The following is a 24,336-nucleotide window of genomic DNA, read 5'->3' as shown; positions in this document are numbered from 1 at the left end:
TGAAAAATGGGGTGTCATCAGTGATGAAGCAGTGATGGAGGTGGTAACAGAAGTGGCCATGAGTCAAGTGGCTGCTGGCTGCAGTGGTGGTGATGGGACAGGTGGCCACTGAGCAAGTGGACTGTGCCAGTATGGCCCTCATTCAATCTCCTGCCAACAAGGGCCACGTCCACTGGGGCACAAAGACCTGAATTCTGTGGTAGGCCAGGTCCCCATCCCATCACACCTCCAACTTCCCTAGCCTGTCCAAAGCCCAGTGGACCAGATGGAGCAGCTCTGTGGATTGGCTATGGTGGGTAGGCACATACCGAGAATATAACACATACATTGCATACATATATATGCATACCCAGAATACAATATGCACCTTGGTTCATTAATCAAGAGGAAGCCATGCCTGACCACCTTGATTTCCTTCTATGCCAAGGTAGCAGGCTCTGTAGTGTGGAAGAAATCAAACTTCATGTTGTGGTTGAATCAGAACTGACAGAGCAAGCTTTTCTTTATTTAAGGCTATACTGTGATCACAGGGAAAATTCCATACAGCAAGGGGAATCACCCACTTGTCTGTTTCAAAGGATTTCTCAGACTCTCTAAGTTTACAAGCATATTTATACTAAAGACAGAGAAAGAGATAAAAAAAATACACCTTGGAGAAACAAAACAATAGTAAATTACACAGAAACTTAGAAAGTTTACTTAAACAAACTATCTATGCACAGGGCAAGATATCAGAATAACCCAAGGAATGCAGGAATGCGGATTCCTTATCTCAGAACATTTGAATTAAGCAGTATCAGCACGTCTGGTCTTTGTCTGTTTTTCTAGTCAAATAAGCCAATTACTTCTACAGTAGATAGGGGGAGAGTAGTGGATTGAGATCAAGGATTGATGTACCTTGATTTCAGCAAGGCTTTTGACAATGTCTACCACACTGTTCTCATTAACAAGGTAAGTGTTAGGGTAATAATAATATATGGATTTTGGGGAGCATTGGATCTGCAGCTGGAACAAGGCTTTAATCTGTGTCTCAGCAAAAGCTGCTGGTCACAAGGCAGAATGATATATTAAAAATAACTTTGCAAATGCTTAGGGAAGCAGTTTTCTAACAAGGGCATAGTGTTAGAGCCCATTTTGTAAGTAGAACAAGATGCAGCCTACCAGCTATTGTCAGGATATAAAGCAGAAGCAAGACCTTGGAGATGAAGGAGTCAGCAAGAAACCAGAAAGAATCAGTAAGTGACACAGAGAAGCAGAGGTCAAAGTCTTGCACATGTGCTCTTAGCAGAGAGGCATGTAAATGTATGAAATGCATAGGCAATTGCATGTTAATGAAGTAAACCATAAACAGAGGCAGCGCTTGAGACAGGATAAATGGGTGGAACAGAAGGAGGTACAGTGGTGGAACAAATGTTAATAGGTATGAACCAAGGTGTATAAAATGTAAAAAGAACTAATGTTCAGTGTGGTTCCCCGATTTGTTGGTTTTTTGGGAGTCAGTCCGAAGCTGTCTCCATTCTGAATAAAGCTGTTGTGAGCAATGTGTGCAAGTAGTGTTTGCTCCCTGCTTGCTCTGGCAAATGAGTAACAGAATCCATAAGCGATTGGACCATCGTCTCCCTAGTTGTTGGGCACTGCATGGAGCCGGGGTCTAACAATAAGGAAGTACAGCTGTGGGGCGCTTGTACACGTGATGCCATTACCATGTACACGTGACAAAAAATTCATTTTGTGTGGCTTAATGGCATCATGCTGTACACATGCAGGAGTTTGGGGGGTTTAAATGAGTTTACATTGTTGCCAACTGAACTACATCCTGATGTAGTTTAGTTGGCAATGATACATTGCAGCTATTGTTCAGCTCACTTCTGGCCACAGCAGAGGTGGGCAGGCTCTGCTGGGAAGTGAAAAAAAGGATCAGGCCCCTCAACATAACAGTGACAGAATCCCCTAAATTCAAATGGTGGGTTTCAATTCAAAACCCACCGTTTCAATTTAGGAGACATAAAATGCAACCCGAAGGACTACTTTCCCCCCCCCCACCAGTATATAAGCACTTCAGAATGAAAGTACCATAAAGTAGATACAGAACTGGCTGGATCGTCAAGTAGGCATCATTGTTTCCATATCTAATTTGGAAAAGGTATCAAGTGGAGTTCTCAAGGGGAACTACCCTGGATGCAGCATTTTTTTAATACCTTCATTGAGGATTAGAAGCAGGTCCGTCCAGCTTTTAAGCTGCCTGGGACCACAAGTCCTGGGAGCTGTACTAAGTAAGGAGCAGGTAACTGGGCTGCTTGCCACATGGATGGTCTCCCTGTCCCTTCACTGCACCACACCCCAACCCCCAAATGTTGAAGCAGGCACCCCCCATCACTGCACCACGCAGCCCAAATTGCTGCCCCCTCATGCATTGCCCTGGACTCACTCTCAGCTCCCCGCAGAGCATGTTGCACTGCCCCGACCCCTGTGGCAGAGGCAGGAATCAGCAGCCAGAGGAGGGAAGGAGGTTCCACCTGCAGTTGCGGCCAGAACAGTTGGGGGAACTGAGCCTGGAACGGAGCCTGGAAGCCCCAGTTTAATCCCTTGCAGGCTTCATGAAGCCTGTGCACTAGCAGTTGTACAGCCCTGATTTGGAAGAAGGGATTGAATGGACACCAAGTTGGGTGGAGTTGCAGATATTCTGGAGTGCAGGGTTAGGATCCAGAATGACCTGGATAAACTGAAAAAATGGTCCAAAATCAATCAATCAGATAAAATTCAAGACAGAAAAGTGCAAAGTTCTACAAATAAAAACTTGCTAGGCTGCAGTACTGCCAGAAGGTACATAGAAGTCACAGTGGACCGACCATAAGCTGAATATGAGACAGCAGTGTACTCTTATTGTGAAAATAGGATATTGGGCTAGAAGAATGCCTTACCAATCAAGGGAAGTGGTCTTACCACTGTATTTGCCACTGGTGAGGCCACACACGGAGTACTGTGTCCAGTTTTGGGCCCCACACTTCAAGAAAGTTCTATACAAATTAGAAAGAACCCAGTGGAGAGCAACAAAAATTATTAGAAATATGGTAAGCATCACTTAGGAAGAAAGGGTGAAAGAAGTAGGATTATTTAGTCTAGAGAAGGGAAAAACTGAGGAGGGGTTTGATATCAGTCTTCAAATGCCTGAAGGTTAATTGAATGGAGGATGGAGATAGACTATTCTTTATGGCCACAGGGGGGCAGGGCAAGAAGCAATGTTCTTAATTTGAGGATAGATATTAGGAAGAACTTTCTCGCTATGCGGGTGGTTAAGCACTGGAAAAGGCTACTTAGGAAAGTTGTGGAATTTCTATGCTTAGAAGTTTTTAAGAGCAGATTAGACAGACTGCGATGGTTGAGACAGGGATGATCCTGTCTTGAGCCAGGGGCTTGGACAAGATGACCGCAAGAGATCTCTTCTGGCCCTCCTGTTCTATGATTCTGTTCTTTCAAACAAATCTTAATTCAATTCAAGGCAGCTGCTCATTTAGAGGGAAGGCCCAGTATCTCTGCCTAGGCAATAGGATATGAAGATTATCCTTAGTGAAATCGTTTCCATGTGACAGGAAGAACTGCAGTTTGAGGGATCTGTTTATATGCTGATACCTCTTACCATTCAAGTCTACAAGTAGGATCCTGGTCCTCTTATTCCAGGCTTCCTCACGCACTTCATCTGTCTGCTCCCCTGGCATAGCCAACCACGTGGAAAGGTTTGTGATTGTAGTGGCAAGTTACGATTTTGAGGGGAGTTAGCATTCAAGGTAGCATAGGGTGATTCACAAAACTCTGTGAACTTTTGAAACATAAATGACCATGAGGGGAGGGGTATGTGATGTCCATAAGAAATGGAAGAGTGGTCACCTATATGTTATGTTAATACTTCTAACTTATATCTGCCTTGATCGCATCTAGCATATATGGACTACCCACAGTAAAGAGATGCAATCCTTCTCTCTCTACTCTTCATTCCCAGCCTAGACTTAATGTTGTAAAATAGTTTTTTTTGGGGTGGTAACCATGTGAAAACAAAAACACCTCAAATGTACTTCAGCATGCATGTTTATGGGTGCATCCCCATGAGCAGAAATGTGTGGTTCCCTGGGGACAAACAGCAGCAGTAAAATACGTGCCATTGCTGCTTGTGCCGGGGAAACACCCATGCACGTGTGCTCTGGCTTGCGACATGTTCCCCAGGTGGGATCCAGCATCTGGGCTGGCCCCAGCAGCCTTCCCTGGGATCCTAAGGGCCTACGGGGCTGCAGCTATGGCAATCCAGCAGCACAGAGCCTGGCCAGCAGCCGGAGCATGGCTCCAGCCAACCAGGCTCTGATTTCCAGTGACATGCACCACCCTGCTGTTTTAAAGCACGGAGGGTTTTTTGAGACCGGGATCTCCCAATTGCCAACCCCCCTCCCCCCCCCCCGCGCTGCAAACTAGCAGGGAGTGCCTGCATGTGCAGCATGTGTGGCACACACGCAGATGGGTCTGTAGCATTGCATACTGAACATCTGTGCTTGTCTGGATGTGCCCTAACAAGCTAGTAAAAAGATTATTTACTTTTGCATGCTGCTTTCCTTTGAATGTATAATTTCACCACTCTATTATGCAGGCAAAAGACACTTCAGAATTTGGAAGCATCCATTTCATACATATATAATGCATTTCCATTTCTTATTTTACAGGGATATCAAACCTGACAACATACTGCTGGATGAACATGGTAAGTTGCTACTCAGTGTTTTGTTCCAAAGATTTCCATGGCCTCATGAGCTGTTCAGGTGACTCTGATCAGTACTGTGTGACACTGGGTTTGTATCCCAAATTTGGTGTCTCTTTCTGTAGCAGTCTATCTGACTTGTGAATTGTCTTGATAAACTTCAGAGGAAATCACCTTTAGCCACATGGTAGACCCTATCAGAAAGTAAACATTTACAGAAATGCATAATTCAGTAAAAAGGAGGAGGATGAAATATCACTTGAAAAAGTAATTTTCATAAGCATGGGTGTCTGAAGTCAGATCCCTAAATCTCCATAAATAAAAAAGGTATGATTTTTGAGGAGTAGTATATACCTATAGTCCCACTTCCATAGCTGTTGGAAGTTCTCAGGATCTATAAGGAACAATCAAGCAATTTTTAAATAAGCGCCTGGATCTGGAATTAGGTTCCTAGATTTAGACAGCCAACTTCGGAAACTTAATCCCAAGTCTCTACAAAAAATCTATAGAGCTAGCTTATATTACAGTGAAATTTAAGATGGTAAGGTAACAAAGTAAGTTTTCTAATATGCTTAGTAGGGTTGGAGTATTGTTGTAGCCATGATGATCTAAGGAGTGTTCAAGAGGCAAGTATTTTTTATGTCTTTTATTGAACCAACTGTATAGTTGGGAGAGCTGTTAGACAAGTTTTCAGGCATCAAGTACCTGTCCCCAGGTCTGTCGAACAACTCTTAATTATACAGTTGCTATATCTCAGATATACCAACTATGCCCCTCTAATATGGGTATTAACAGCACTGTCTTCAATGAAAATCCTTTGTCTGTTTGCTTGTATTTAAACATTACTATATCAATATTTATATCTTTTTGCTACTGCAAAGACTAAGAGCTACTCTAATTAAAGTGCTCGGAGTGTCACATGTATCAGCATCCCTGCTGTGAAAAATGGCAGCAGGGGCATTTTATCTAAAGCTTGTAGAATAAGATTTAGTTAAAGCGCCCACACCACCATTTTCAGTGCAGGGATACTGATACACATGATGCTGAAGTCTGCTGGAGCACGGTAACTGCTACGCTCCAGCAGACTTGATTAACTGAACCACGTTGAAACAACCTCACTGCACATGGATAGGCACCCATAAGTTACAGTTGCTTAACAAATAATGCTACAAAACCCTGGAATTTGACCCTCTGAATAATGAATTCAACACAGCTGAATAACATGCAAGTTTTTAAGTATGTAGGCATATATTTAGTAACAAGTTGCAGGCACGTAGGTGTTAATATTCCTAAGATATTAGTATCAGCAAATAAGCAAGAAATAGAAATGCCTTATATTTAAGTCTTAGGTGAATTAGAGTTGTCAAAGGCAATAAGAAATAATGTGACAATAAGCATATCAAATCTCAGATGGACAGCTTTTGAATGTGGTTGCCCTCATCTTTCCTTGTCTCCTATCAAGGTTAATTTCAGTACAAAATTAACTTATTTCAATAGAGGTTCCTCTGACAACTCTACTGGTGCTATTATTTCAATGGATACTGATAGTGGCCGGTGTGTTATAGCAGAAGAGGCTGACCCAGGTAGCCCAGATACTGAAAGGTTCAGAAACTCTTAAGCTGACCAAGGTGGCCAAGCATCCCCTTGCTTCAAATCCTCAGAATATTACTTCATGCCAGCACTCCTTAGAGCACAAACTGTCTCAAATGAAGATATAATCATGGCCCTTCACAATCACAAATGATCACTTTGGCTGGATTAATCAACCAGCTATTAAGAGGAATAAGAAACAGGAATTCTTGCACCTTAGATGTTTCCTATATGCCATTAGGTCATATAGCCTAGACCTAGTCATCTTCCTCATAATGAAGTTTGCTAGACTTCTTGAAGCTTTAGAAGCTTAAATGAAGCTATTTTTCTTCCCAGTATTTAAAGTATTTAAAGGCATAGTCAGCTTCCATCTAATAGCAGGCTGCTAACTATGGGCAGGCTGAGTGTGTTAAGAGTTGCTAAGAATTTTTCCAACTGTTTGGGTTGGTCTAATAAAAGTTATCAAATTTACCCAAGGAACCTTGTCTGCCTTAAGAGTTAGTGTGAGCAGAGCAAAGAAGTGTAACAGAAAATCCTATAGAATAAGCCTGAACTTTTTTAACCCTGGTCTCAAAAGTACTAAACCAATTTCCTCCATTCTTGACCTTCTCCTTATTATTAAGATTCATAAAGTCAGCTATTACTGAATTCAGCATGCACAAAATTTATGGCTGAGGGGTTGTTTTTTTCCTTTTAGATTACTTAGACCTCATTTGAGTGATTGTGTTGGCTGAAACTAGATTAAACTAAACTAAACATTTAGGTTAAGTACAGGCATTCAAGAAGCCCATGATGGAAGTGCTCTAGCTTTTGAACTTTACTCTAAGTGCCCCCATTTAGGTTGGGAGAAATAAGAACACATTAGTCCTTAGGGGGTGGGGGGCTGGGGCCTGCCTGCATGGCCCAAGTGCAGCAGATAGGGGGCCTCTCACGCACCTCCCAGTGTGTTCTGTGGCCTCCCTGGGTTGCTGAGGACTTCCAAGGAGAGCCAAATGGCCAAGCCACCCCTGGTTGGCTGGTGGGGATGTCACAGCCCCTGCCCGGACCAGATGCAGCGGTGGCTCGTCGTGGCCATGAGCCATCAGGCAGCCACCCTGTGCATGCCCACCCAGTGCACTTCCTGCATGTGTGTCCTGGAGGCCTGGGCTCTGGGGGCGGGGGTGTGTGTGTGTGTGTGTGTGTGTGTGTGTGTGTGTGTGTCCCAGACACCTGGGATCTGTCTGCATTTTCCCCCAGATATTTGGGTTCTGTGTGCATGTGTGTGAGTGTACATGATGTCTGGGTTCTGTGTGTGTGCACCCCTTCCCCCCCACACACACAGAACCCAGGCATCCAGGTCATGACTGAGCCACTGACTTTCAAGCAGCCAACGAGGACAGTGCCCACCTCATGCACAACTCCCTGTTCCCTCGGGTGATAGAGAGCGGGTACTATGCTTCTGGAGTCCCCGATTTCATCATAAGTGATGTCACTGAATCCTCATTGGGGGCCTGGTCTATCCCCTCCTGCCATGGCTCATGAAGACCTATAGGGGGCAGCTGAACTTCCAGAAAGAGCACTTCAGCTAGGGACCAGGCCTGGAACCACAAGCACACACAACGCAGTGCAGGGATGGGGGAGAGAGTGATCCTTCTGACCATGTTGTTGGCTCTGGCCCAACACAGTAGCTGACTATCCGGATCCACGCAGCCCTGGCTGACTACCTTCTCACCCACATAAGCCAGGAGCCCTCCATGGATGAATAGGGCTGGAGGGCTTTCAGTGCCCACACCCTGGCACCAGGCCTGGGTCACCTTTCCTGGACCCCTCTGGCCCCATATCACAGCCCAGGCTGCCTGGGCACCATTCCCCTTCTCCTCTCCTTCCCCAATCCCCACTCCCAGGGGCACACACTGGGGTGCAGGAGAATGTGGCATGAGGAAGATGTGTGCCTTAGTTTAAAATGTTGTGGTTGCCAGATTTTCTCTGTGTTTAATAAAGAAAGCCTGTTGAACATTGTCTGTGTCTCAGCCTGGTCCCTCCTCCTAATTCACACAAAACAGCAAACCTTTGGCAGCAGTGGGTTTGGGCAGGAGAGGGGTTGATAACAGGGCATCAGAAACTTGACGGGGGGTTGAGGTCAGGTAGAACACTGCAGGGCCTGAACTCAACAAACATGAAACCTTGGAGAGGGGAATGGGGCCAGGGGCTTTTGACCTGACATCCCACTTTCACAGGTCTGGAATCAAGACCAGGGACTTTTCCATGTAAGAGCTGGATAGCTGTGTGATCTTGGACCCAATGACTGTCTGAGAGAGCTGTGGGCCAGGAAGCATCCATGGAGGGCTGCAGGGAACACTGAAGACCGCTGGCCCTCCCATACAGAACCTCTGGCCCCTTGGCTTCCAAGGCTGTGTCTTCAAGGACCACAGACTCACAGGCCTCGTATCAGGCAGCTGGTCCAAGCCCACAAGTTATCAATTCCTGTCAAGGCTACACCACTCCCAGGCCTCATGGTGGAGAGTGAATGAGCTGGGGTCACCAGTCTCTGCTGCCAGAAGCTACCCTAGCAACCATCTGGCCTGGTGAGCTGGTAGGCTGCCCTTTCTGGCCCACTTTGAGTGCTTCTTCACCCCTTCAGGTCTGGCCAGAACCACTTGGGGGGGCTTTGCTCAGCAGGTATTTAACTAGGCTTTCCATACATCCAGGTTTTCCTGGACATGTCCCTTTTTTGGACCATCTAATCTCCATCTGGACATTTTTTTTAAATATGAAAAAATGTCTGGGATTTTGATCCTGTCCACTGGTGGGAGCAGGAGGAGGGTGATTGGAGGCAGTGGGTGCACGTGGCTGGCATGCAGCCAGGGAGGGTGGTGGGAGCAGTCCCAGCAGCTGGATACAAGTAAGACTGTGGGGTCCAGCGGTTAGAGGTCCAGAGTTTGGGGACTGTCCAGTGTGGAAGAAATTAAACTCCACATTGTGGTTGAATCAGAACTGACAGAGCCAGCTTTTCTTTATTTAGGACTATACTGTGATCACAGAGAGAATTCCAGACAGCAAGGGGAATCACCCACTCATCTGTTTCAAAGGATTTCTCAAACTCTATAAGTTTACAAGTGTATTTATTCTTAAAGCAGAGAGAGAAAAAATACGACCTTGGACAGGAAATCACTGGTCTAACACACACACAGACATACAGGCAGTTTACTTAAAGAAGAGTGAAACATTGTACTTATAGAAATAGTTATCAGTTTCTGGTTTCTCAGAGAGAAAAATAAACTTAACATCCATACACAGAGTAATATATCAAGACAAAACAAGGCATGCAGGATTCCTTATCTTAGAACATTTAATTGAAATAAGCAGCATCAGCACCTCTAGTCTCTGTCTGTTTTCTTAGTCAAGTTAAGAGTCCAGTTAAATTTATTACCACACCAGGGAGCTCTGTGTGTGTATGTGTGTGTGTGGAGAGGATGGGTGTGTGAGGTGGGGCAGGTGCCTATTGGTATTGGGAGAAGCTGTCTGGGTGACAGGGGTGCAGCAGGGCAAGAGAGGTGGGGGGCAGGCACCTGACCTTCAAGCAGAGGAAGGGGCAGGGGGATCCTTTGTGGGTCCATGGCTAGTCTGGCAGCACCGGGATCAGTGCCTGTGCTAACAGGGCTGGACAGACTGGGAAATAGGTTGGGGATTGCTCTGGTTGGTCAATACAGCAAGTGCCAGTGCCACGAGAATCAGAATCAGCAAGAACCCATTGGAATTCACCCATGGATAGGATCAGAGGGGAGGGGAGGGAAGGGGAAAAAGTACTGTTGGGCTGCTTGCCAGTCTGTTCAGCAACCCAGGAGTCACCCTGGCAGTGAGAGCCAAGCCGCTGAGATAATGATCCCCGTGTGGGAATCCTTCCATCACATTTGTCACTTTCCAAGAGTGGGAGGGAGGCATGGAGGAAGAGAAGGAGGGAGGTCTGGGAGTTTTTTGACAAGGGGTCAGGTGCTGCTGGTGAACTCAGACCAGTGGGGTGGTGGAGCATCTTATGGGAACTGGGTTAGGGGACTTGCAGCTGGCCAGCTGTGGTGAGGGGGTTGCAGCCTCCCCACTACCGGCCAGAGTGCCTGGGCAGCTGCAACCCACCCCCCACCCAATCCCAGCTGGTTACAACACCCCCCACATACACTCTCCTGTGGGATGCTCCACCGCTCCACCAGTCTGAGTTCATCAACCATGCCTGCAAGGGAGGATTTTTTTTTCTCATTCCTGCAGTGGTTGTCAGACATAGATACATGGTATCTCCAGTCCTTGACCTGGGGCTGCTGTCTGCCAAACCTGCTGTTTATCCATTTGCCTGATAAGCTCAATACACTCTATAAATGCCTTTCCATGAGTGCTTTGTGGGGAGTGCTCAGGATGTCTGTGTTTAGGCTCCAGTCTCCCATGGAGCACATCATGGCTCTGAGAGAAGTGGCAAGGACATGTCAATTATGCAGATTTATGATCCAATTGAATGGGCCATACTCCTTTAAGCACCCCAGAGCAGTGGTGCAAGGGTGACTTGGTGCCTTGGCTGGGCTCCAGGCTTCAGCAGGGAGGGAGGGAGTGGGGGGAAAGTGGGCAATTCATCCTTCCCTTATGCCCCAGCATTCCTGCCCCCACTCTGGCCCCAACCCCTTTGTGGGCTTTTTGGCCATAATGGCCTAAGGGGGGCTGTGGCCACAGGGGGTGGCCTGTGGCAGCCTTGGCTCCCCCTGCTACCCTTTTCTTCTCCCCGCCCCACCCATCAGGGGCTCTGTGTTTCCCCCAGGACTTTAGTCCCTATCAGGGTTGCATGGAGCTGGTGCAAACCTTACCATTCAGGGTTGCATAGTATCCTTGTGTGTGGCCTGACTCATTAGAAGTGTTGTGAGAACTGGCTGCAAATCCTGCAGGTCGTGCCAGCACAGCAATTTCTGTGCTGGTACTGGGAAGGGGTGGGGCAGATACTCACCCCACATCTCTGGCAGGTGTGCAAAGACATATGATAGGACTTGGTCCAGAATAGTCACAGCCCCTGCATGGGGAACAGTGTCACAGGGCAACCCTCCACCTCCTCTTCCTCTGCTTGGGTCCCTGCAAGCAACTCCTCCAGAACACCCCTTGTTCAATGGGCATGGTAGGGAGGACAGCTGCCCTGTTTTTGGTGAGGAAATGAGATAGGTCCTTGTAAAATAGCATGCTTTGCTGCCAGCCCAGAGACCACTTTCTAATTTCAAGCACGTGATAATAATGTGTCCTCATCAATGTGGTTTGGTAAGACAGTGCTCCAAATCTCTGTTGTGATCTCTTGCCTGCATCTCCTGAGTGATATGCTTGAACGCATTTCTGATTTGGTGCCCTTTCTGGAGCTAGCACTGGATGTCCTTCTCAGCCCAGATGGCGATGGGATCCTTTATTTCCCCAAACTTCCACCTACATCCCCATGCTGGCTGTTGAGGGTAAACTGCTCATCCATGGTCCATGGCAGTGCCTGTTCATCCATGGTCCATGGCAGTACCTGTTCAGGTCTGTGGATCTGGCTGTAAAGGAGTGGGGGGAATGCTGGAAGGATGACTGGATGGATGGAAGCAGTGGTAGGCACATGAGGGTGCAGTGTCTGGTGTTTGGTTCTCACTCTCACTTCAGAGGCTTTGGGCCCCTGCTTCCACTTCAGCTGCTCAGCTGCTCAGGTCACCTCCAGAATTTTGAATTGTCTAGGGGCTTTCAGCTGATGCCCCATGATTCTGGCAATGCCACATGCCCCACCCAGGCTGTAAAAGTCAAGGATACACAGACCACATGGTGCCTTAAAATCATGGGGTGTCTCTCTGCTCACCCCACGTTCAGTATCCCCCCCCAACCAGATCTTCCCACACACTGACTTACCTAGTTTTTTATCTACTAGCTATCTGGTGATCAGTGAGGAAGAAGAACGAGAGTCAATCAGCATTGAATAAGAATGAAGGATGTGGCAGAAGACTTTCCTCCAGGAAAAAAAGAATGGTTAGCACATATTTAGGGCCCACCTCAGCCGCCCTTACTTTACACTCTTGTAAGATGGAGGACTTTCGTGTTGTGGATTCTGTTACTGGCATGTTGTGAATTTGAACCCCAAGTAGTATTTGCCAAATTTTACTAGATTTCATTTTTTCGCTTTTACTTTTTCTTTCCCCACCTCTTAACTGGCTGTGTAAAGTCCCTGTTTTGAGAAGACTGCAACATAAATATTAGGGGTGTGCAAAACAGGCTGTATTTGATTCGGATTTGGATTCAGCCAAATGGGGGACAGTGATTTGAGTTGGTTTGAATTACTGTCCCAATTCGATTTGGCTGTATCTGAATCTGAAGATTCCATGTTGATTTGGAGAATCAGTGCTTTGGCCATAGACACAGCTTTAAATGTTTTTTCTACGTACCTCAAGGTACCAGGCATGGCTCTTGAACACTGCGATGGTGGGGCAGATAGAGCATCCCACAGAAATGTGGGGGAGCCGCCCTTGTGCTCGGTGGCAGACCAGAAAGTGGACCAGAAGTACTTTCAATCCACTTCCAGATCCGTCACAGAGTGCATGGGGGACCCTCCCACCCCATCACCCCAGCTCAAAATGTGTCGAAACAGTGTTGAATTGAAACAGCTGGCGAAATTTCACACAGCCCTATTAGCTACCCTATATATGTATCTCTGGGATTCCCAGCAGCATACCTCAAATTCTGTAATAAGTTATGAGAACCTTCTTTCTGTCATGCACAAGGTTCTCATCACTTGAGTGATGAGAATTACTAGAAATTGGCTTTAAGACTCGAGAACAGCTTTTTCTGTATTAAAAAAACTCTTCTAATAAATCTAATAAATCATCCTGAATCCCACTGGTAGATGGTTTCACTCCTTTTCCATCTTCCAACCTTGATAATGCTTTTGTCTAGCTACATTCATTTGAATTATCAGATTGCTTGGTGGTGAAGAATCCAATTAATAGGGTTTAGACTCTTTTGAACAAGAACGTGCATGTGTGTAAACCAGAGGCTAAAAAAAAACAGGAATATGAAAAAAACTTAATCTAGTGGATTAAAAAAAAAAATCATGATTTTAAAGCAATAATAATGTTCTGATACCTGGCTAATGCCTTTCTAATATTTGGAGTTGGTGATGCTGGGCTTTGAGTGACTAGTGGATCTCAGCAGGTTTATCTACATGTGTGTTTGCTGCAGCATCTGTTTACTCGCAAGTAAATTACTCATGAATAAACAGTGCTGCGCAGGAATCTACATGGACAGGGAAGCAGGAGCAAATTTCCTGCCAATCTGCTCCTTCTTCCCAGGGCCCTGCAGTGGGCCCCTGTCACCACCAAGGAGAGCTCCAGGCTCCGACCACTGCTGCTAGCAGCCAGCAGCCCCACCTGCTGCTCTCTGGCCGGCCACTTCCCTGGCCAGGAGCAGTGTACCCAGCTCAGGGACAGCACACAGCAATGCCTCTGCCTCTCTGTGCCATGGTTGCTCCTGCCTCTGCCCCTCACAGTGACAATCATTGCCCCAGGCTCCTGTTGGCTGCCATGCTGGCCCTGGTGGCTCACTGCACTGACCACCAGCCAGCCCATGGCCATCTCACCCCTCCCAGCTCCCCCATGTGCAGCGACTGCCTGCCCGCCCACCACGTGCTGTCCTAGGGCTGCCAATGCACACCTGCTGCCTTGACTCCATTAGTCTGGCTGGACCCTAACAGGGACACCAATGATGGGCCCCATGATGCCACCACCGGAGCCACCATCGCCTTCCTGGGCCTCCAGCCCTTCTGCCTCTGAGCCTGCCAGGCCAGCCAGAACTGGTGACAACACATTGTCCAGCACACCTGGGACAATTAGCAGTGACTAGATGCCTTCAGGATGACCTGAGGTCCAGAGGAGAGCTCTTCCATGAGACCTGGGAAGACATAGTGCAGTGCGCAGAGGATGACTGGCAGTGGCAGCAACACCTGGGATGGCAGTGGCAGTCCATCCCTGACAAGGCCCCCGGAGAGCCACACACTCACCAGCAGTGGCCAGGGTCAGGGCACGAGCAGGGGCAGGTGTGGGAGGCACTGGCCAACCACCTTCCCCAGCAGTCCCCACTCTAGACTGACTACAGCACTGCCCATGGACCTTCCCACTGCAAGCACCATGCTTACTGCAGATACATCTCAGAAGGACATGTTTTTATTCCCCCTCACATCAACCAAAACCTTTTCCGCCCTCCCTCCCCAATAAACAGAGCCCTTCCACTGCAGGTGGCTCCCACTTTGGCAGCTGGTGTCCTGGGTGAAGTCCTGACCCCACTGCAGATAACTCCAGCACCATATCTGCATGAAGCCAGTGCAAGCAGCAGGCCTGGGCCCCGGCAGGGGGCTGGGTGCCACCAGAACAAGGGCATAGTTGGGGGCAGGGGCTCCTGGCTGCTGAAGGTGTTGCAGGACCTCTTCCCAGGCCCAGGTTGGGATCTGCTGCTGAATGGAGGGAGGGTGGCTGCCAGGGGGCAGGTGGAGCCTAGGGTCAGAGACCAGAACAGTGTCCAGCACCTGGCAGTCATCATCTGTGGCCTGCACTGCCCTACCCAGGACTGCAGTCTGCTCCCACAGTGCCTCTGCCCTCTTGTGCTCTAGGGCCAGGAGCTGCACCCAGAACTCATGGTCTGCCCAGTCCCATGCCTCCTCATGCCAGTCCCACGTGTCCTTGTGAGTGACATCTTCCACCCAGCACCTGTCCTGGTGGGCCATGACCTTCACTTGCCAGGCCCAAGAGTCCACCAGCCAGTCCCCCAATGCCATAACCAGGTGGTCCAGGAGAAGGATTCTGTCCAGGGTTGTCCTTTAGTAGCGCCAGTGCATCTGCAGGATCCCTTAGGCCACATTGCAGCTGCCAAGCATGGCCTCTCCCACATGCAGCTGCAGACTCCATAGAGCAGGGGTGGACAATTATTTTGGGCAGAGGGTCATTTACTGAGTTTTGGTAAGCTGTCAAGGGCCACATGGGTAGCCCTGCCTCTTGACAGGTGCCCTGCCTCCTGGTCACCTTCTTGGGACCAGAAGTCCCACACCTAAGCTCTGATCTTTGCCACCAGAAGACCCTCCTCTTGCCCCTCAAACAACTTCTTTGGGGAAGAGGGTTTGCCATCTTAGAACAGAAAAAAATATTATCTACTAAAAATCAGACACCTGTAATAATATATTTTAATTTAATTTTTTTAATTGTCTTGTTTTGTGTGTGTTTGTGCTGTATATGTAGAAGTGATTGCATAATAGCTCAAAATGCAGTCTTACTTTTGTGTAGTGTGTGGGGTGCATAGAGGTGTTGGGGGTATGGGTGGGTGGGTGTGGGGTTTGTGGGGAGCTGTGTGTGGGTGGATATGGGGAGTTTGTGGGGATGATATTTGTGGGGTGTGTGATGGTGTGTGTGGGAGGGTGTGGCTGTAGGGCTTGTAGGAAGGTCTTGAAGGTATGCGGGATGTTCATGGGAACCCCCTGTGTGTGCCCACCTGAGCCAATCAGCACTCATCTCCCACCCTGAAACAGCCCTGAGCACCCTGTGGCACCTCCCTACTACTGCCAATAGCACAGCCCCAGCACGTACCACAGCCGCTCTGCACTGCCTGGCCATGGCACGTCTTGCCATCCCAGGGCATGCAGCAGTAGTGGTGGGGACCAACACGTGCAAGCCGTGACACTGTGCATCCCATGCTGGCTCTGGGCTTACCCATCAGGACTGAGTATCAGCAGCAGCTCAGCATGGGGGAATGTGCATCCCTCTTGTCATAACCAAGCAGTTTTTGCTGCAGCTACCCAAAGCCCACATAGCACCTGATCTGCCCTTCACCGCTGCCTCTGGGCTGCCCAGCATGGCAGCAGTGACAGTGTGCAGCAGCTGCAGGGCAGCTCACAGGTGGTGGTGAAGAAGCCACAGTGTAGCCTAGCGTGGCACAGGCTCTGGGCAGCCACAGCAAAAACTGTCTGGCTGCAAAGGAGAGGGGCTGCTTTCCCATGCACTGAGCAGCAGTCTCTGCCCAGCTCCTGCTGCCACAGTTCAGCCCCAAAGGGTGAGCCTGGAGCCAGTGCTGGGGCCCAGGCTGAGCAGCGGTGGTGTGGGACAAACTGCTGCTCAGCGTCGGGGAAAAGCAGTTTCTCCCCCTCCTGCTGCCAGTGCTTCCTGGTGCAGCCACTTGAACCCCATGCAGGGTTGCCCTGTGTCTGCTCTGCACTGACACCACTGCCCCACAGGGCCACCTAGAGGCAGCAGTGATATGATGGAGATGTAGGATAGCTCCATGCAGGTTCCAAGCAGCTGCACCAGGAAGCACAGCCATGGGGAAGGGCCACACTCCCAGGTGCACAGCCGGACTGCTGGCCTTAGCAGGAGCTGGCTTGGCCCCGAGGACGGGGGTGATTGCCCGAAGTCCTCCCCTGCCTCCCTGCCCCGCCCCTTACCTGAATTTCCAGCTCTGACACAGGGAGGCATGAACAGCCCCACGGTCTCAGGCCAGATGCCTCTGTTAGGTACGGGCTTCCAGCTGGGTGGGACAGGGCCGGCTGGGCCTTGCTGTTGCAGAATCCTGCTGTGGCTTCCCCTGGCTCCTACTGCCCTTGGCTCCTGTCATTTTTGACAGGCAGCCAGGGCCAGATAAATATTTTCTAAATTTTTTAGGGGTCCCGTGGGCTGGATAGAAGGGCCTGGCAGGCCATATTTTGCCCACCCCTGCTGTACAGCCATGAGAAAGAAGCTGCTTATGTAAGCTGGCAACAATTCAGCAATAAGATGCTCTGTACCAGGGGCTGTGCAGTGCCTGGGCCCAAACTGGAGGTTGGGCATTCACAGGTGTCCAGGGACCGTGGTATGTTGGACAGGCAGACCTGGGCCCAGCCAGCCACTGGCTGAGCCTAGCATCCCTGCACACTCTCCTGGAGCCAGTGGGCTGCTGGGTGCTGGATGCAGGCAGTCGGCCTCCCCCACCCTGTTCCCAGGGTAGAACAAGACAGGACAGGACAGGCTCCTGGCAGCACATGCTGCCGTGGCTCCAGATCCTACTTCCCCTCCCCTCCTCCTGCAGGCCAGCTGCTCTCCTATGCTGCCAATGGTGCCCAGGGTGTGGGGGGCACAAGACTCCCAGATGACTGAGACAAGGAGCTGCCTGTCAGCCCACAGGGGTCTTCTTGGGGGTGGTGCCCTGGGGCTACCCCCCCCATGCTGCCACTGCACCCCAAGTGTGCCCCTGCTGTGCATGCTCTGGTCAGGAGGAGTTTTTTGCCTGGAATGAGGGGTGCCTAACCCACATCCCTGCTGATGATGATAGCCATGGTGCCCTGGGCACACCTGCACACCTGGTTATGGGACTGTGAGCTCTGATGGCACAAGGGGTAAACCCATGCTGCCCTGCAACCCTCCACTGTCAAAGATGACATGGCTACTTGCATCGACATGTTCCTTGGCATGTGAGAGGCCTGGGCCCACCTAGCTGTGGGGGCACAGGCCACCCAATAAAGTTTTGCACTGTCTTCTACCTCTCTATGTGCTATATGGAGGGCTCTAGGGATAGGGGAGCGCAGGCAAGGAGCAGGGGCTGGGGCAGAGGCCAGGGAAAGGTGTAGAGGCTGGGGAAAGGTGTAAGTGCAGTGGCAGGCAGGGCCCTTCCCCCAGTGTGGGCCTTAACACTTGGCTGGGGCTGGCATGGCTGGTGGCTCTGCATGGTCATGGCTGTTGGCAACAGCGTGCGGTTTCAGGTGGTGTCCTTGAACAGTGGATGTGGTAGGTGGGCACCAAGCTGAGGGCTGCTGGCAATGGGTGGTGTCATAGCTGGCCATGCCTTGTGGTGGGGGGGGGGGGCGGGTTGCAGAGCTGGCATACCAGGTGCTGACCCAGGCTCCCCAAGCTGCTGGTGGAGGGTGCAGCCAGGGAGCTTGGTGGGACGGGCTACTGAATGCCCAAGGTGAAGGTGGCCCTGCTGGCCAGAAGACGCTTGCAGCTGGGCCTGGGGGCTGGAAGCAGCTTGCAGCAGCCTGTAGGCCTGGATGGTGCAGGCCTGGAAGGTGCATGGCACTGTGGTGCCAGGTACCGGTGCTGGGGTGCAGTCAGGCTGATGAGGCTAGCCTGTGACCTGCCCAGGGGGACACCAAGCCTGGAGTCATCTCAGGTTGCCTCCTTGTGTGCCCAAGGGTTCAAAATGCCTGCAGGCTTTTAAAGGTCTGAGGCAGGGGTTGCTATAGAGCAGCCCAGCCCTGGGGCAGCAAAGGCTCCCAGCTGGGAGCCCTAGGACTAGCCTCAGGCCAGCCTTCTAGTGGCAGGGCTGACCCAAGAGCAAATTTGCTCCTGGGTCATGTTCTACATGTTCATTACTGCGCGGTAACTAATTGTGAATAAATTTGATACCTGCATTTGCAAATTATGAAAAGATGCTTTTAACAAATGACATCTGCAAGCATATATAACATTTGTTCCGTATGTGGGTGCTGTTTTAGTTTTGCTAAATGAAAAAGAAATCTAATAAAAGAGAGAGGGAAAACAATGCACCAATAGAGTGATAATTTTCATTGTAAATCAAATATTTGAATCAATCTAAATGGGTGTTATGTCACTGATTTTCTAGAACAGGCCATCATGCTTGCATGCTAAGAGGAAGGATCATTTATGAAGCTGTCATTTAAGGGACAGACCTTAACATTTTTCTATCAAAGGAAGAATAACGTATTAGTTTGCAGAGAGACATGCAATTTTTTATTCTGTTGTGTATATGAAAATGCTTATATGTCTTGCTATCAGGAGTGCAAACCTAACAAGCTAATTGTATGCAGTGTGCTTTTCTTTTTCAAGAAACCATTTCCCTATAGTCTTTTGCTGCAGAAACAATCTGGCTAGGTCACAGACAAGGTTGTTTTTATTGGACTTAGCCATCAAGCAAGGGTGCAATGTTAATATGTGATTTAAAACTATCTCTGATAATAGATGGAGATGGTACCATCATCTATTGTTAAAATTGCTAGACATTGGCTCTCATAAAGACCCTGTTTCGTTTCCTTGCCACTTTGGGCTGAAGTTTTTGATGCTACATGTCTGCCTCAGGCTATAATTTGGGGGGGGGGATTTCAGCAGAGAATTGAGCCATTTTGGGGAATCCGATTACAGATAAATATTGTACAAATGTCAAAAGAGTATATAATCATTTAATCGGGAAGGCCTAGTGTCCCTGCTCTTTTGTGTAGCAAATGAGATAACTTCCATGCATAATTCTAAATCATCCCCAGACCATGGTCTATTGTGTGCACTGAATGAAGCTGTGGTTCTGTGGGAAAACAAAACCTAGTGCAGTCAACTCTCATTTGCATCAGTAACTGAGAAGAACAACAGCCTCTTACCAGCAACAGTTCTCCTGGGAATGTTGTCTCTGTCACATATTCAGCTGACACTCTATAACAGCAGTAGCCATTTAGGAGCAGATATATACTATATGTGAGCAAATAAATAAAGACTGTATCCCCTTGCATAAACACAAAGAGCTGGAATTAAGGTTGATAGGGTAGACAGTTTGTTATGCTAGGGGACCAAAGGCATGAAAGCAAGCCTAACTCTCTTCTTGAAGGCTGCTCCTATGCAAGCTGCCCTGCTCCACCCTCCTGCACTGGGTCCTGCCTGCTGGGGCACAGAGGCAGCTCCTGCACGGTGCCGGTCTGGCCCGTAGGGCCATGCGAAATTTCGGTGGCTGTTTTGTTTTGACAATGTTTCAACTCATCTTGAGGTTGAAACAGCAAAATCGAAGAGAAACAAAGTGCATCAAAATAGCCCCAAAACAAAATGAGACTAGTCGAAATGTTTCAAAAGTCGAACTGTTTCGACCATAGTCTGGGGATGGGAAGTCAGTCCAGCTGGGCTGATTTCTCATCCCTGGTGCTAGATCGTGCCAGAGTGGGAAGTCAGCCAAGCTGGGTTGCCTCCCCACCCCCTGCCCTAGATCACACTGGGGCCGGGGAGTCGGCACTCCCCACCCCTGGCCCACTCTAGCACCAGGGATGGGGAGGCAGCCCAGCTTGATTTGGAGAGAGCTGTCTCATTGATTTGGAGAGAGCTTATTCTATGGCTCATTCTGTAGTGTGGCAAAGTCAGGTATAATCTTAAACAACATGATGCCTGCGTCACTTTGATTTACAAGGAAAGGTAGCACGTAAACTTAAGGGGAAGCAAAGGCCAGTGGCAGTCTTAAGGCAGTGTGACAAGTACAATCATGTAGGGTCCTGTGAACCTAGAAGCTTGTGTTATGTCTACAAGTCATTTATAACACCATTCTCAGTTCTTCATTCACTGTCTCATGATTTTAGCACCAGAAGCCCCATTAGAGATAGTATTTCCTACACCTCCTAGCACTTTACCCCATGACTAGGGCTAAGTTTCAGCTGTGCTTCTGGACTCATCCATTCTGTTTTGTAGGCCCAAGGCAAGCTGCAGTCAGAAACAAATTTGTCAGCTGTATGTAGTAGAGTTAGTCACCACAGCCTACAATGGATTACTCTACTGAAAAGCTAAGAACAGGTTTAAACCAGCCAACTAAATTACCTCAATTGAAAACATGCGTGGACTGGGCCAGTCAGAGCATGAGACCACCTACTTATAGCTGCTAGATATCTTTTGTCCCACACTCTGCTGTTAAATAAAGGGTCATTGTTTAACAGCATGTTTACCAGTTGGAATAATATTTCATGCTTATTCAATCAAACAAATTTAACTTTTTCATATACTGTCTTTCTTATGGGCTTCTTCCTTGCCTGGGAAACCTTGCAAAAAGACAGGAGGAAAGAGTCATTATAGTCTGAAAGGCATCTGAAGCTGGGAAGATGTGGGAGACAGGATTGGTTATCAGTGAAGAAGGGTACCCATGTACCGCACATAAGGCTCCACACAGCACAGCAGTGTTCCTGAACAAAGAAAAGAACAATATTGTGAGTTTCTACTCCTGGTAGAAGCAGGTCTAGTGGTTTCCACTAAATCAAGTTTAACACTGGGAATAAAATGGCTAAGATGCATCAAAATTGAAGTGTAACATAAAGCCTGGTACACCATTTTGGTAGCAACAGTTACATTGTTTTCTACCTGTGAGAAGTACTGGTATTGTAGTTTCATTTACAGGTACAAAAACTTCCTTTTAACTTGTTTGCATTTTACTATTAAATGAACGAGGAGAGATTCATGCTTACATGCTGTTTTAACTTCTATTTATATTTTGTTTAATTTCAGGGCATGTTCATATCACTGACTTTAACATAGCGACTATAGTAAAAGGATCAGAAAAAGCTTCTTCTATGGCTGGTACTAAGCCCTACATGGGTAAGTTTAAAGACCACTTTAAATATAAAATAAAAGAAGATAAAAAATTTTCAGTGAAGTGTATCTAAAAAATATGGCCTGATGGAAATGCATGGTAGCTGTAAGCATCTTGTAATGTGTGCTGTGGTGCAACTGGAAGTATATTAGCAATGGAGATCATCTTTCAGAAATGGAGACACTGGGAAAAGGTTTGGTTCTGCAAAAGTTTTAATCAGATTTTTTTGCTTAAGGAAACCCAGGACTCACCAGATGTAATTTCATCTCAAGGCTCAAAGGGGCAGATGTGCATAATTGGTTATGTTGTTCTTATTTCTATTACTTGGAAGAGAACATTTAATACGAGCTGATATCATTTTAAGCACATGATAACATACATTGGTAAACTGGGGTTTTATTAAACAACCAAAGAACTTGAGAATGGTAGTGGACGGGTTATTTTCGACCTGGAGGGATGTGGGCAGTGGGGTTCCACAGGGCTCAGTCCTCGGGCCCGCACTGTTCAACATCTTCATCGCTGACTTGGACAAGGGGGTAAAAAGCACCCTGTTCAAATTTGCTGATGCCACTAAGATGTGGGGGGGATGTGGGCATGCTAGAAGGAAGGAATAGGCTACAATCAGACCTAGACAGGTTACGGGGGTGAGCGGATGAGAATAGGATGGGATTCAACACCGACAAGTGCAAGGTGCTGCACCTGGGGAGGAACAACCAGCACCATACCTACAGGCTGGGGAGCTTCCTTCTTGTCAGTGCAGAGGCAAAAAGGGATCTTGGAGTCATCATTGATGCCAGGATGAACATGGGCAGACAGTGTGGGGATAGTCAGGAACGCCAACCACACCTTGTCATGCATCCACAGATGCATCTCAAGCAGGTCCAAGGAGGTGATAATCCCCCACTATGTGACACTGGTCAGGCCGCAGCTGGAGTACTGCGTCCAGTTCTGGGTGCTGCACTTCAAGAGGGAGGTGGACAACATGGAGAGGGTCCAGAGGAGGGCCACTGGCATGATCAAGGGGCAGCAGGGCAGGCCCTATGAGGAGAGACTATGGGACCTGAACCTATTGAGCCTCCACAAGAGATGGTTGAGGCGGGATCTAGTGGCCGTTTACAAACTAGTCAGAGGGGACCAGCAGGCACTGGGGGAGTCCCTGTTCCCCCAAGCACTACCAGGAGTGACTAGAAATAACGATCACAAGCTGGCAGAGGGTAATTCACACTAGACATCAGGAGGCACTACTTCACGGTCAGGTGGCTAGGATCTGGAACCAACTTCCAAGTGAAGTGGTGCTGGCTCCTACCCTGGGGGTCTTTAAGAGGAGGCTAGATGAACACCTTGCTGGGGTCGTTTGACCCCAGTACTCTTCCCTGCCATGGCAGGGGTAGGACTTGATGATCTGCTCAGGTCCCTTCTGACCCTACTAAGTATGAAACTATGAAACTTGATGGCTTATGGTTGCCCCATCCAGCCAATCACTTAATTATGTGAGTAGCTCTTTGACTTAAATGGTATTATTTGCATATCTAAAATTAAGAGTACCGACAGAAGTGCAGCTCCCTGCTGTAGCTGAAAATGCTTTACAGAAAGCTATCTCAGTTACAACAATCCACCAGATCAAGCAGAAGTTCACTGTTCGTTCAAGCAGGGATGGGAATCTAGCTGCTCACTGTGAGCTTGCAGTCAGTTTCCTCTAGCAATGGCCCCTTCTCCCTGCAAGTCTGCACTGTTTTCAGAATGGGAAGGGGCAAAAGAAGCAGAGGGAGCTTATTCTAGGGGTTCCCCAGACCCCGCTGGAAGATGGGGTGGGTGAATTGGAGCTCTCTCACCCCAGTGGAACTCCAGTATACCTTCCCCACCCTCCAGCAGGGGCTGAAAAAAGCCCAAACCAAACTTTCTCTGCCCCCTTTCCTCCCTTCCATTCTGAAAACAGCAACAGTATGGGTGGCGGGCAGACACAAGTTACAGAAAACATTATGTTTTGAAACGTCTTCATCTGACCCCCTCATGCAATGAGGGTTCAGATTTTCACCTCATCAGCCATGTTTTTAAATGGTCTGCAACTGTGCACTTATGTTTGGTCACAGCTTTAGACTATTTTCTGTGGCCAGATTGGGTAAAAATTGTCACTTCTGTCTGCTCTCTAAATGGGAGGATTAAATCACTGACTGGATTGGAGACTCTGACTTTATTTTTCATAGCATACAACATCCAAAACATGGGAAAACATAGTGTAATGGGGAATTTGAGTGAATAATATAAAAGCATAGCATGGATTCAGTAGATGAAAAGTCACTCCAAAAAACAATAAGCAGTTAGCCAGGATTTAGCCCCCTTGCCTAAGCATAGTGGTTCAAAAAGCCGAAGGCAAAATCCATTCAACCTTTTCAGGTCTTTCTAAGCTGCATAGATTGATCTGATAACAAACAGAACTGACATTCAGTGTTTATGTGGTCAAGACAGGCAGAAGCCTGTACTGGCCCAGGTCAGGAGCCTGGGGGTGCTCCTAAAGCTGCTGAACCCTACTCAGCAATAACCCTGACTGGATTGTCTGGTGGCACTACCCCCTGCTGCTGATAAGAGGTGGGGCATGTGTCCAGCAGCCAATTTTTCCCTAGCCCCTTCCCTTGCAGGGTGTGGGGAATGCCCCCCAAGGCTGTCACTGCCCTCACTCCAGCTGGGGTCTGCCT

At 48.4% G+C, this 24,336-nt stretch overlaps 1 protein-coding gene across 4 annotated transcripts in view; it reads left to right on the top strand.

The window, feature by feature from the left end:
* STK32B (serine/threonine kinase 32B) overlaps positions 1-24,336 on the top strand; it is a 334,464-nt gene that overhangs the window by 206,313 nt on the left and 103,815 nt on the right. For all 4 annotated transcript variants that reach the window (XM_090035573.1, XM_090035574.1, XM_090035571.1 and 1 more), the window contains 2 exons: positions 4,707-4,744; positions 21,559-21,648. In XM_090035573.1, the coding sequence (XP_089891699.1) occupies positions 4,707-4,744; positions 21,559-21,648 (128 nt within the window). The remainder of the gene's footprint in view (positions 1-4,706; positions 4,745-21,558; positions 21,649-24,336) is intronic.

This window comes from Crocodylus siamensis, chromosome 2, assembly GCF_052110815.1.
Source record: "Crocodylus siamensis isolate JL-2025a chromosome 2, ASM5211081v1, whole genome shotgun sequence".
NCBI lineage: Eukaryota > Metazoa > Chordata > Crocodylia > Crocodylidae > Crocodylus > Crocodylus siamensis.
The sequence above is the reverse complement of the archived record's forward strand: the minus strand, read 5'-3'. Positions and strand labels throughout refer to the sequence as shown.